The 14,919-nt window shown below is 42.3% G+C and overlaps 1 protein-coding gene across 1 annotated transcript in view; it reads left to right on the top strand.

Moving 5' to 3' along the window:
• The first annotated feature begins 215 nt into the window (after positions 1-215).
• Positions 216-14,919, top strand: part of abhd17c (abhydrolase domain containing 17C, depalmitoylase) — a 76,792-nt gene continuing 62,088 nt past the window's right edge. The window contains exon 1 of the mRNA XM_043677618.2: positions 216-1,225. Within this exon, the coding sequence (XP_043533553.1) occupies positions 663-1,225 (563 nt within the window). The 5' untranslated portion in view covers positions 216-662. The remainder of the gene's footprint in view (positions 1,226-14,919) is intronic.

Raw genomic sequence — 14,919 nt, 5'->3', positions numbered from 1 at the left:
CTGGCTGGCTGGCCGGCCTACTTGGCAGGAGAAGCTTCGTTGATGGCCGCCGTTATGTGGAAGGCTCCGCTTCAGCAGTGCCTCAACGCCTCTCGATGTTAATTTCAGCCACACACCCGTCGTTACCGGACAGACGATACCCGACAAGAAGCTCTCGCCACGGCTACCAACATGGGGCGACCCAACCATTGACCGATGCTCAGGAGCTGCATCCGTACCCGCCCTAACCACGCCCAACACTCGACCCGCCTGTTCCATACACCCCGACCCTCCTCCTAGTCACCGCCCACAGCGAGGTCGGCCCATCCTGCGCATTGAACCGCCCCGCCCCTCCAGCTAAACCCCGCCTACTCTCAACCGCCCTCTCACCATTCGAGAACCGCCTCCTCCTCTTGGACCCGGCAAAACGTCTCACGCTAAAGCCCCGCCCACTTCACCCCGGCTCCGCCCCCTCCCTATCTCGCCACTCTGCTCCTGTTTCACACCCATTCAGCAAACCGCCGACTGGACCACGCCCCGCCCACCGAGCGACACCGCCGCTTAGACCCCGCCCACCCCCGTATTGTCACGCCCTCCACATCTCCGGCTTCTTCCCGGGCTCTACATCCCCCTCGTAGGTCCCGCCCATCTCGCTCGCGCCTGTTTCCTGGCAACCGTCTCCCATGCCGACTGTGGCCGGGGAGCAGGGAGACGAGGAGCATTCCTCGTCCTCCTCCTCCTCCTCCTCTCCCTCTCCCAACCCCACCCCTTCCCCCAGGATGAATGGCTTCTCGCTCGGTGAGCTGTGTTGGCTCTTCTGCTGCCCCCCTTGCCCAAGCCGGATCGCGGCCAAGTTGGCCTTCCTGCCGCCCGAGCCCACCTACACGGTGCTGACGGAAGAGTCGAGCAGCCTGTGCAGCCTACACCTGTCGGAGCGGGCCGACTGGCAGTTCTCGGAGCGGGAGCTGGAGCTGCTCGAGGTGTTCTTCGTGCGCAGCGGGCGCGGCAACCGCCTGGCCTGCATGTTCGCCCGCTGCGTGCCCGATAGCCGCTATACACTGCTCTTCTCCCATGGCAACGCAGTGGACTTGGGCCAGATGTGCAGCTTCTACATCGGCCTCGGCAACCGCATTAGGTGCAACATCTTCTCCTATGACTACTCGGGCTACGGGGCCAGCAATGGGAAACCGTCCGAGAGAAACCTTTACTCGGACATTGAGGCGGCGTGGACGGCACTCAGGACAAGGTCAGTGGAGCAGGGTCAGAACTGGAGGGTCCGATCTCTACTGACTGCAGTGTGCCACTGAAGAGACTGCATCTCTGAATACTTATCACACTGTTGCTTGCCCAGTGGGTTTAAGGAGATCTAAATTCCAACAGCTACTATTGATTTGTTCAATTTAATTAAGCTTTCAGAAAATGGTACAATATATGTGTCATTTCAAACACTTATTGGTATATAGTAATCTGCAAGGAAGGAAATAAGTGACTTTGGACCTATGGTACCCAAAGATGCTTACCACTGGAATTTTAGAACATAGAAAAGTACAACACAGAACAGGCCCTTTGGCCCACAATGTTGTGCCGAGGTTTAACCCTAACGTAAAATATAGTAACTTAACCTACACACCCCTCAACTCACTGCTATCCATGTGCATGTCCAGCAGTCGCTTAAATGTCCCCAATGACTCTGCTTCCACCACCACAGCTGGCAACACATTCCATGCATTCACAACTCTCTGCGTAAAGAACCTACCTCTGACGTCTCCTTTATACCTTCCTCCTAATATCTTCAAGGAGAAAGTGAGGTCTGCAGATGCTGGAGATCAGAGATGGAAATGTGTTGCTGGAAAAGCGCAGCAGGTCAGGCAGCATCTAGGGAACAGGAGAATGGACGTTTTGGGCATTAGCCCTTCTTCAGGAAGAAGGGCTAATGCCCGAAACGTCGATTCTCCTGTTCCCTAGATGCTGCCTGACCTGCTGCGCTTTTCCAGCAACACATTTCCATCTCCTAATATCTTCAAACTATGACTCCTCGTACTAGTCAACCCTGCCCTGGGGAAAAGTCTCTGGCTATTGACTCTTTCTATGCCACTCATTATTTTGTATACCTCGATCAGAGAGAAAAGTCTGAGCTTATTCAACCTTTCTTAAGGCAAGTTCTCCAGTCCAGGCAGCATTCTGGTAAACCTCTCCAAAGCCTCTGTATCTTTCCTATAGTAGGGCGACCAGAACTGGACACGATATTCCAAGTGTGGTCTCACCAGGGACTTGTAGAGCTGCAGTGAAACCTCGTGGCTCTTAAACTCTATCTCCCTGTTAATGAAAGCCAAAACACCATATACTTTCTTACCAACCCTATCCACTAAGGTGGCAACTTTGAGGGATCTATGTACTTGCACACCCAAATCCCTCTGTTTCTCCACACTGCCAAGAATCCTGTCTTTTAAGCTTATGTTCAGAATTTGAGTTTGACCTTCCAAAATGCATCACTTCGCATTTATCCAGGTTGAACTCCATCTGCCATTTCTCAGCCCAGCTCTGCATCCTGTCTATGTCATGCTGCAGCCTGTATTAGCCCTCTATACTATCGACAACACCAACCTTTTGTGTCGTCTGTAAATTTACTAATCCACCCCTCAACCTCCTCATCCAAGTCATTTATAAAAACTACAAAGAGCAGAGGCCCAAGAACAGAGCCCTGTGGGATCCCACTCCACACTGACCTCCAGGCAGAATACTTTCCATCTACAACCACTCTCTGCCTTCTGTCAGCCAGCCAATTCTGAATCCAGATAGCCAAATCTCCCTGTATCCCATACTTCCTGACTTTATGAATGAGCCTTTCATGGGCAACCTTATCAAATGCCTTGCTGAAATCCATATATACCACATCCACTGCTTGACCTTCGTCAACCTGCCTCATCACCTTCTCAAAGAACTCAAGATTTGTGAGGCATGACCTGCCCCTCTCAAAGCAATGCTGACTGCTTTTAATCATACTTTGTCAAATAGTCATAAATCCTATCCCTCAGAATTCTTTCCAAAACTTTGCTGACCACAGACATAAGACTGACTGGTCTGTAATTGCCAGGGATTTCTCTATTACCTTTCTTGAAAAGAGGAACAACATTCACCTCCTTCCAATCCTCCGGTACGACTCCCCTGGAGAGTGAGGAGGCAAATATCCTCGCTAGGGGCTTAGCAACCTCTTTTCTCGCTTCCTGGAGCAGCCTAGGATAAATCTGGTCTGGCCCTGGGGACTTACCAATCTTAATGTTTTCCAAAATTTTCTCACCTTGTGTTGGCTTGTTTTGGATTACTTTGAGATTAACTGCCAGAATTAAGAACTTCATTATGGTTGCATTGTGCAACTACCAAGATAATAGAAAGTGGTCTGGTTCAATTTTATTTTAAATTAGTATTTCCTAATTCCTTTTCAACTACAAACAAGTAGCTGAACAAATACCTAGCATTCTTCTCTTGAGAGTTGAAGGTTGCAATCCTACTCCATCTGATGCATCTTTGCGAAATGTACAGTGGGAGTGCAACAGACCATAGGCTACTCATTAGAGAGAGATTGGTGATGGTTTGACCTGAGAGTCACCACACCTCAAGTGAAGCGAAAGGTTGAGAAGAGCCCTTCATGGTAACCTCTGCTAGTGTGAGAATTGAACCCAAGCTGTTGCCATTACTGTGCAGTGCAAGCCAACATCCAGCTAACTAACCCCCACAGTGGAACTGCTGCCTTGTCAAAAACTCCACCTTTTGGGTGAATCACAAGGTGGTTCCATTGGAATGTAAAAGATTTTGAGCTTTAATTCAGGGAGAATTGTGTATTCTGGTCAACAAACTTTCCTCAAGCCCCACCAAAAACAGATTAAACGATCATCTACATTGTTTGCTTTTGTGGAATTGTGCTGCGTACAAACTGGCTGCTGCGTTTGCCAACATGGTTTAGAACTTTGTTTGAACAATTAGTTGATTATGAAGTGATTTGGATATTCTGAGTGTAAAGGAATAACATTACAAGGCTTAATAAAAGTGGCTTCCTGATTGATATATTTTTTGAAGTGCTACCACTTGAATTATGTTGGGAATTTGCTCTACGTGTTTCATTTTCCTGAACTCCATATTACACTGTCTCTAGTTCCTCGCTATTTTATGGCTGAATAGATTCTGACGCAAAGTTGTAGCATCTTGATGAAAGCTTCATATTAGGATTCTTCCCAATGCTTGTCTGATGGTGCACAGTACAAAAGTGAAACATGATTAAACAATGTTGCACATGTGAAGGGTACTTGTCCATTCTATGGCAGACCAACACTTTTTTTTTTGGCTGAGAGTTATAGACCTTTGCAGCACAGGTGGACATTTAATTCATTATTTATTCATTCAAGAAATGTGGGTGTCACTGGCTGGCCAGCATTTATTGCATAGCCCTGGTTACCCCTGAGAAGGTGGTGATGAGCTGCCTACTTGAACCGCTGTGGTCCTCTTGGTTCAGGGTCACCCACAAAGCTGTTAGGCAGGGAATTCCAGTATTTTAACCCAATGACAGTGAAGGAACGATGATATATTCCCGAGCCAGGGTAGTATCTGACTTGGAGGGGAACTTGTGGGTGAAGGTGTTCCCATATATCTGCTGCCCTTATCCTTCCAGATGATGAGGAAGTGGTGGAGGCTGGTACAATTACAACATTTAAAAGGCATTTGGATGGATATATGAATAGGAAGGATTTGGAGGGATATGGGCTGGGTGCTGGCAGGTGGGACTAGATTGGGTTGGGATATCTGGTCGGCATGGACGGGTTAGACCGAAGGGTCTGTTTCCATGCTGTACATCTCTATGACTCTGTGTATTGTGGCTAAGTAGCTATCCAACTTAATCTCACCTTCCAGGCTGTTGATGCATAACCTTGTAGCTTATTCTATTTCAAGTGCACATCCAGGTCCTTTTTAAATCTTATTACAGTTTTTAAAACCCTTTCAGTGAATGGCATCCAGATCTCCTCCACGCTCTGGGTGACAAAGTTTTCATCAAAACCCTTCTATAGCTTCCAACCTCTTAGCTTAAATCCTTAGCAATAAACCTCTAAACCAAGGAGAATTGGGCAAGTCTATTCATTCTATCCAGACATCTTAATTTATGTTCTTCAAAGAAGTCAACTTTCAGCCTCAGTTATTCCAAAGAAAATCAATCTTGGTTTAACTAATCTTTCCTCATAACTAAAATTCTCCTGTCTAGACAACATTCTTGGACATTTTCTCTGTGCTGTATCTAGTGCAATGACATCTTTTGTAAAGTGCAGTGACCAGAACTACACATACTTCTGCTCTGGTCTAATTAATGGTTTATACATATTCTGCATGATATCCCAGCTCTTATATGCTGTGCCTCAGTTAATAAGTTATCCCATATGCCTTCTTGACCACCTTATCCTTTGTGGCAACCTTTAGTGATCTGCAGAATCCCTACAATATAGAAACAGGCCATTGGGCCCAACAAGACCACACCAACACTCTGAAGAGTATCCCACCCAGCCCATTCCCCTACCCTATGAACCTACATTTCCCCTGACTAATGCACCTAATCTACACATCCTGGAATGCTATGGGCAATTTGTATGGCCAATTCACCTAACCTACACATCTTTGGACTGACGGTAGCCCCGAAGAAACCCACGCAGACAAGGGGGGAATGTGCAAACTCCATGCAGACCATTGCCCGAGACTGGAATTGAATCCTGGCCCCTAGCACTGTGATACAGCAGTGCTAACCACTGGGCTACCGTGTATTCTAACATTTAGCATGTATTCACTTGCGTTGTTAGCCTTCCCAAAGAGCATTACCTCTCACTTCTCTGGATTAAATTCCATGTGTTCCATTTGGCCATCTCACCAGTCCATTGATCTATTCATGTAGTCGACAGTTTTCTTCAGAACAAGCCACCCTGCCAATTTTATTTTGCTATCTACAACCTTTTTCATTGTTCCCCACACCTTCAAGTCCAAACCTTTGTAATTTATCAAGGTGTATATATCAAAGCCATGTAGTACTCCACTAGAAACTATTTTCCAGTCACAGAAATACCCATCCCAGCCAATTTTAGACCCAACTTGCCACTTTGTCTTGAATCCCATGGAATTTTACTTTTGAGATCAATGTCTCGTGGGACCTTGATTAAAAGCCTTGCTGGAATCCATGTATGTGACATCAACTTACCTTGTTGCCTCTCAAAAATTCTATTGTTAGTAATTCGCAACATTTTTGTGATGAATGCTTCTGATTGTCTTTGATTAATCTGTGTCTATCGACATGAAAGGGTATCTCTCAGAATTCTTCCCAATAAGTTTCCTACCACCAGGAGCGTAATAACTCAGCTGATCCCTTTCTACCTTTTTAAATCAATGGTACAATGTTAGCTATTCTCTGGTCCTCTGGCACCATGCTCATTGTGTAAAGTTGGTAATTAGAGTGTTAATTATTTCTCCTCATGCTTCCTTTAGCAGCTCAGGATGCATTCTGACAGGGCTAGGGGACTTAACAAGTTTCAAATGTTTAAGCCACTTAATTCTTCCTCCTTCAATAAGCTAATAACATTTTAAATTCCTCCTTGATCCCTATGTCTATATTGTCCCCAGATACAAGAACCAATAAGAACATTAAGAATCGTACCCAATTCTCCACACTGAGGTAGCCCTTATGATACCTTATAAACCCTATTCATTCTTTAGTTATTTCCTCTCTGAAATTATCAAAGAAATCGGGATTTTTTTTATTTTACTTGATGTTATTTTTTCATGCCCACTCTTTCCTTTCCTCATTTCTGTTTAAATTATTTTTTTAAAAACTAATTACTGCATTTGTAATATTCCCCTTAGACTTTCCATAGTATTGATCCCTCAGTTTCAGACATGAGGTTATTTCGTTCCTTTATCCTTTGTAAGACGCTAAATGTCTTCAAGGCCGAGATTGATAGATTCTTGTTGTCTCGAGGAATTAAGGGCTACGGGGAGAACGCTGGTAAGTGGAGCTGAAATGCGCATCAGCCATGATTGAATGGCGGAGTGGACTCGATGGGCCGAATGGCCTTACTTCCACTCCTATGTCTTATGGTCTTATGGTCTTATGGTATTTAATGGAATACACTCACTCTGTTCTGAACACTCAGTATCTTTTCCTTGACCTGGCCAGACTTACCTTCAAGATAGCTGGTTTCTGTTTCCTTTACCATGCGCTGACAATATTAAGGCTATTTCATTCCCTACAAGGTGCTTCACAATTTCTTAACCTAAATTTCTTCCGAACATGTCATCCATTTTGATTAGGGTTAGTCTGAGGTGAATCACTTTCTCATAAATAAATATACAGTAAAATTGGCCCTGAGAGAGATCATATATTAATCTCAAGGAAGACAGAAAATATAACTTCCGACAGTGATACTAGGTGTCCAGTTTGACTAGAATTTGTTTTGATTAGAAAATGTCCAACTTGTAACTTATTTTGGAAGTAAATAAGAAATGGAGTTGGGAGATTCTCACATCTTGCATTGAATAAATAGTGGAAGTGTATAACTTCTGGATTGGATGCCTTGATACGTTAGTAACATCCCACTGTCTTTGTATATTACTCACTACTCAAGGCAACCGTGTCACATTTAGACATTTCACTTTATGAATGTGAATGAAAACAATGTTTGAATAGTTGTACTGTTTCACTTGGAGTTGTAGATGAACAGTAAATTCAAATTCAGTTCTAATGTGGCAGATTTATCTAATAAGATTATTGTATTATATTCAGAGCCTAAAACATCTTCAGAAACACAACCTTAACTAAATTTTGCATATTATCCTGTACTGAACATCAAAACTTTTGACACTGTACAGAAATTTCATCAAATTGAAAGCTAGTAATAGCTTGGCTGTAGTCTGTCGCTTCGAAAGCTAGAAAGAGGACAGTGGTCTGCCTTCAGGAGAGGTTTTCAATTTCAGCTAAAGAGGTACCCTCCATAATTACTGGAATGAGCTAGCATCTTTTTAAGAAGAAGAATTGCATGAAGCCCAACCACCCCTTTTAGATTTGCGACATAGTTCTGTGGCATCAGTAAGGTAACTCGTTTCTATTTTTGCATCATTTATATTGCTTGGAAATAGCAGTGCAGGAACCAAGTGAATGGTTGGGCAGAAGTAATATGTGTGACAAAGATATTAACAGAGTTGTGTAACAACCTCCTTCAGTCTGCCTTCTCCAAGCACCTTCTGTAACCTAATAGGCAGAATAAAATTCAGTTCCTAAATCTGTTTCATACAAATGTTAGTGTTTAAGCTTCAGAACATTGAATGTTGCATTTCATTTGCAATGTTTTGAGGTTTGATCAGCATATTTTTTGCAAAATAAGTTTTTCATGTGGGAAACTAAAATCAGACAGACAGATTCAAATTCCAGCTGCTTGAAATGCAATGACTTATTGACTCTTGACAGATTAGGAAGATCTAACAAAATCCTTAATTGGAGAAAAATAAAATTACAATTGCAGCTGCAAATCACGCTATAAGGTACAGGAATTTTATTAATCTTGTGACATAGCTGCTTCTTTAACAAGGTTATGTTGTCCTTGGCTTTTTGTTTTCAGAGAGGTCATGAATGACGGTCTGTGAAAAGTCTGGGGTTGAAAGGTTTTAGGGCCAAATTGTTAATTGCTAACAGTTACTGACTCAGGCAGAAGCCTTTCAAGTTAAAAAAAAAGTAGTACAATGAAAGGGGACTGGCCAGTTCACCCAACTCCGCTTTTCTCTGGTTTGGTTTGGTTTTAAACAGTAGCGTGGAAAAAAGCTGCTGGACCAAAGAAGCTGGCTTGAATCATCTAAGAACCTGTGTTTGATTTTATGTTTTGTGCCAAGGGATGTTTATGGGGATTGTTACAAGTATTTGGAACAGCATCATTAAGTTGGATTTTCGGAGTGATTAAGTTATTCGATATTCTGTTTTCTATTGTTTGTGTTTCATTCAATAATTTTGTAAATAAATTCTGTTTTGTTTAAAACTATATGGTTTGACCAGCTGATTCTCTCCTGGAATATCCACTTTACACCTGCTTAAAACAACTAGCAAAGTTAGGGACAGGGCAACCTTGTTGAAATGTTTTAAAGGGCCTGGCCTGGTCCATAACATTCTGGTTAAAAAGAAGACTTGCATGTTGAAATAAGTCATACTTCGTACCACTTGATTATCAAGTTCTTTGTGATTATATAACTTTCCTTGGTACTCAGTTTTAAAGATTTCTTTTGTACATTAAATACTGGGCATCAAAATATAAGAAATAACAGCTAAGCTCACCTGGTTTCTTTCATGTTTGAATCCGATTTTGTTGGTTTAAGCGTCATTCTGAGTCTTAAGCATATAATTTTGCTGGCACAATAATGCAAATCTTGAGAGTATGTTTTATTATTGCTAATGCCATCTTTCAATGAATTTGAACAGAAACCGTGCATTCCAATCTGTTGGGTGAAAAAATGCTCTAGCAGTATTTGAAAAGAATTGACTTTCTCCCTAAACTAATATCGACAGTCACAGGTGAAATGCTGGAAGATTAGAGAGTGGCCAATGTTGTGCCGCTATTTAAGGCTGCAGGGAAATGTCTGGGAATTACAGATCGGTGAGCCTAACGTCTGTCGTGGGTAAGCTGTTTAAGGAGATTCTGAGAGATAGGATCTATAGGCATTTGGAGAGGCACGGACTCATTTGGGATAGTTAGCATGGCTTTGTGTGGGGGAAGTCATATCTTATAAATTTGTTTGAGTCTTTTTTGAAGAGATGACCAAGAAAGTCAGTGAGGGCAGTGCAGTAGACATTGTCTACATAGACTTTAGCAAAGCTTTTCACAAGGTACTGCATGGTAGATTGTTGAATAAGGTTAAATCCTCTTGTCCAACCCTGCATTGTAGAAAACTCGTGCTTTAGAAACAGTGCTTAGAGTTGGTGATGTAATCGCATTACAGCCAAACATGTTTAAAAAGTTAGCACTTTTGAAACTGTGTTCCCAATTTGTCAATCACATTACTGAATTTGCATTAATGAAACAAGCACTACAGCAGAATGATGAGTATACTGGATAATGAAGAGGGTTATCTGGGAATGCAGCGAGATCTTGATCAACTGTGCCAGTGGGCTGAGGAATGGCAGATGGAGTTTAATTTAGATAAATGCAAGATATTCCATTTTGATAAGGCAAAACAGAGCAGGACTAGTCAGTGGTATAGCACTAGGGAGTGTTGTAGAACAAAGAGATCTAGGGGTGAAAGTTCACAGCATCTTGAAAATGGAGTCACAGATAAATAGGGCAGTGAAGAAGGCTTTCAACATGTAACTTTCATTGGTCAGAGTATTGACTATAGGAGTTGAGATATCTTGTTGCAGCTGTACAAGACGTTGGTGAAGCCACAATTGGAGTACTGCGTGCAGTTCTTGTTGTCCTACTGTAGAAAGGAAAGTATTGAACTAGAAAGAGTGCAGAAAAGATGTACTAGGATGCTACTGTGGCTTGGTTTGAGTTATACGATTATGTTGGATATGCTGGGACTTTTCTTTTACTGGAGCTTAGGAGACTGAGGGATGACATTTGTGGGGGTGTATAAAATCATGAGATGCATGGGTAAGGTAGATAGCTGACAGCTTTTCCCCATGGTAGGAGAGTCTAAAACTAGAGGGCATAGAATTATAGACATTAGGGACATTTAAGCAACTGCTGGACAAGCACATGGGCGGCAGTAAATTGAAGGGTGTGTAGGTTAGATTGATCTTAGATTAAGATAAATTCTTAGCACAACTATTGTTCTCTTGTTTAATGTGAGTCCAGAGGGGCAATTTTTTATTTTGCAGAGGGTGGTAAGTGTCTGGAATGGGCTGCAGAATTAGTGGTGAAAGCGAATACAAATTAATCATTTAAGAACTATGTAGACAGGTACATAAGTTGGATAGGTATGGAGGGAAATGGACCAAATGCAGGCCAATGGGATAAGTTTTATATTGTGAAAACTGCGTAGCATGGGCAAATTGGGTCGAAGGGTCTGTTTCTATGCTGTAGACTTGTAAGTCTTTAAGAATCCAAGATGTTAAAAATCAAATTGCAGGAACAATTCTAAAGAAGAGTCGTATTGGACAAAAAATATGAAATGTTTCTCATTTCACAGATGCTTCTAGTCCTGCTGAATTTCTCCAGCACTTTGTTTTTATATCAGATTTCTAGCATCTGAAGTATTTTGCCTGTGTTACCACAAAGAAAAATGGCTTTTTATCATGTTTGTAGTTTGGTCGTCTCACCATGACCAAATTGGCCACCCAGCTACCAGCCATACACTGCAGAAATACTGTACTTTGTTAGCTGTAAGGTGCTGTGAGATGTCTAGAAAATGAGCTTTTATCATTTCTCACCAGGGACATTGGAAGGAGTAAGTATTTCCAGGTCTAATGTAGCAGTAAGCAGATGCAGTCCAAAGTTACACTACTCAACTTTTACAAGTGTGTGTGATTTTTCTTTTTCTCCAGTGATCATACCTGTCATCCATATCATTTCTCTTTTGAATGAGACTGATGATTTAATGTTAGTCAATGCCAGTATTCCAAATTTGTTCCAATAAGCAGTGGTTGGAGAGTTGCCCAAAGGCAACTTAAATCTGTTCCATTCTATTTATCCCATGTCAGGATTGCATTGAAACCCAGGGCCCTGATGAAAAAGCCACACACTGACCTGCTGTGCTCAGTTCTCTCTAAAATTACATAAATCCTTCCTCCTTTTGTCATGAAAAAATTCTGTGGCCTCTTTAATCTTAAACAGCAATTTGACATTACAAAACTTCCCAGTCCCTCCCACACACTCTTATCCTCCCACCTGTGTGCATATATATATTGAGAAGGATGTTGTGAAACTTGAAAGGTTTCAGAAAAGGTTTATGTTAGATAAAAACAATGATTGCAGATACTGGAAACCAGATTCTGGATTAGTGGTGCTGGAAGAGCACAGCAGTTCAGGCAGCATCCGAGGAGCAGTAAAATCGACGTTTCGGGCAAAAGCCCTTCATCAGGAATACCCTTCATCAGGATTTATAAGGATGTTGCCAGGGTTGGAGGATTTGAGCAGTAGGGAGAGGTTGAATAGGCTGGGGCTATTTTCCCTGCAACATCGAAGGCTAAGCGGTGACCTCATAGAGATTTACAAAATCATGAGGGGCATGGATAGGATAAATAGACAAAGTCTTTTCCCTGGGGTGGGGGAGTCCAGAACTAGAGGGTATAGATTTAGGGTGAGAGGAGAAAGATATAAAAGGACTAAGAGGCAACTTTTTCATGCAGAGGGTAGTAGGTGTATGGAATGAGCTGCCAGAGGAAGCGGTGGAGGCTGGTACAATTGCTATATTTAAAAGGCATCTGGATGAGTATATGAATAGGAAGGGTTTGGAGGAATATGGGCCGTGTGTTGGCAAATGGGCTAGATTAGTTTTGGATATCTGGTTGGTATGGACAGGTTGGGCCGAAGGGTATGTTTCCGTGCTGTACATCTCTATGACTCTCTGACTCTATAGGCAACATTCTAATAAATATGCAATTCTGACTCAAATCTTAACTATCCTACTCTTTTGGACATCCGTTGATAGGATGAAAAGAAGCCAATGGTAATTGGTGCTCCCGATGTTCACAAGTAGCTAAAGCACTAATTCACTTTTTGTGACTTTCAGATCTGACCTATCAAGTATGCTCCTGAGTGGCTACTTTGAACTCACCCAAACCTCTTCTAATTGCTTTCACACATTTGCTAGTGCTAGCTGACTTACACTGGCTCTCAATTTAAAAAAAAATTATCTTTGTGTTCAAGTTGATCTGTTGTCTTGCAACCCTCAAAGAACGCTGCATTCTTTCAAGTTTCACTGTTGTTGTTCTGATTTTTAATCTTAAACTTTGGAAACCCCTTCCTAAACCTCTTAACCCCACCTTTCCTTTGAGCCACTCTATAAAATCTGTCCCTTTTAAGTTTGGACTCATTGCACTCATTATTTTTGTCTAATTTTGCTCCTGAAAAGCGCAATGGGATGATTTAATATATTGAAGATACTAGACAAATGTAAGTTAATGTTTTAAACAGTAGCCTCTTCTGTATCAACCTTAATATAAAACTGATCCTTCAAGCACTGTTCTTTTGTTTCTTTCATGATCTACATTACTGTACAGTTTCTCACTTGCTCTGATTATTTCTGTCTTTACAATGATGACTATTAGTGAGCTGCATCCCTACTTTTGTTAGTATGTTACTTTAGTTTTGATGGTATTAGGCAAGAACTTTCAAAAACTGATTGGGGGCAGATGTTCGCAGGTAAAGGGACAACAGGAAAATGGGAAGCACTCAGAAATGAAATAACAAGAATCCAGAGAAAGTATATCCCTGTTAGGGTGAAAGGAAAGGCTGATAGGTATTGGGAATGCTGATGACTAAAGAAATTGAGGGTTTGGTTAAGAAAAAGAAGGAAGCATATGTAAGGTATAGACAGGATAGATCGAGTGAATCCTTAGAAGAGTATAAAGGCAGTAGGAGTTTACTTAAGAGGGACATCAGAAGGGTAAAAAGGGGACATGAGATAGCTTTGGCAAATAGAATTAAGGAGAATCCCAAGGGTTTTTACAAATACATTAAAGACAAAAGGGTAACTAGGGAGAGACTAGGGGAGAGAGTCAGCAAGGCGGTCTTTGTGTGGAGCTGCAGGAGATGGGGCAGATACAAAACATGTATTTTGCATCAGTATTTACTGTGGAAAAGGAAATGAAAGATATAGAAAGTAGCGAAATAGTTGGTGACACTTTCCAAAATATCCATATTACAGAGGAGAAAGTGTTGGATGTCTTGAAACGCATAAAGGTGAATAAATTCCCAGGACTTGATGAGGTGTACCCTAGAACTCTGTGGGAAGCTATAGAAGTGATTGCTGGGCCTCTTGCTGAGATATTTGTATCATCGATAGTCACAGGTGAGGTGCCGGAAGACTGGAGGTTGACTAATGTGGTGCCACTCTTTAAGGGTATTAAGGACAAGCCAGGGAACTATAGACCATTGAGCCTGATGTTGGTGGTGGGCAAGTTTTTGGAGGGAATCCTGAGGGACAGGATGTACATGCATTTGGAAAGGCAAGGACTGATTAGGGATAGTCAACATGGCTTTGTGTGTGGGAAATCATGTCTCTCAAACTTGATTGAGTTTTTTGGAGAAGTAACAAAGAAGATTGATGAGGGTAGAGTGGTTGATGTGATCTATATGGACTTCAGTAAGGCGTTTGACAAGGTTCCCCATGGGAGACTGGTTAGCAAGGTTAGATCTCATGGAGTACAGGGAGAATTAGCCATTTGGATACAGAACTGGCTCAAAGGTAGAAGACAGAGGGTGGTGGTGGAGGGTTGTTTTTCAGACTGGAGGCCTGTGACCAGTGGAGTGCCACAAGGATCGGTGTTGTCATTTTGTCATTTACATAAATGATTTGGATGTGAGCATAAGAGGTACAGTTTGTAAGTTTGCAGATGACACCAAAATTGGAGGTGTAGTGGACAGCGAAGAAGGTCACCTCCGATTACAACAGGATCTTGATCAGATGGGCCAATGGGCTGAGAAGCAGCAAATGGAATTTAATTCCGATAAATGTGAGGTGCTGCATTTTGGGAAATCAAATCTTAGCAGGACTTATACACTTAGTGGTAAGGTCCTAGAGAGTGTTGCTGAACAAAGAGACCTTGGAGTGCAGGTTCATAGCTCCTTGAAAGTGGAGTCACAGGTAGATAGGATAGTGAGGAAGGTGTTTGGTATGCTTTCTTTTATTGGTCAGAGTATTGAGTACAGGAGTTGGGGTGTCATGTTGTGGCTGTCCGGGCCATTGGTTAGGCCACTTTTGGAATATTGCATG

The sequence above is a fragment of the Chiloscyllium plagiosum genome, unplaced genomic scaffold, assembly GCF_037043375.1.
Source record: "Chiloscyllium plagiosum isolate Xiang-an unplaced genomic scaffold, Cpla_swu_hap1 HiC_scaffold_39, whole genome shotgun sequence".
Taxonomy (NCBI): Eukaryota; Metazoa; Chordata; class Chondrichthyes; order Orectolobiformes; family Hemiscylliidae; genus Chiloscyllium; species Chiloscyllium plagiosum.
Note: the sequence above shows the minus strand (reverse complement) of the source record. Positions and strands in the feature narration are given on the sequence as shown.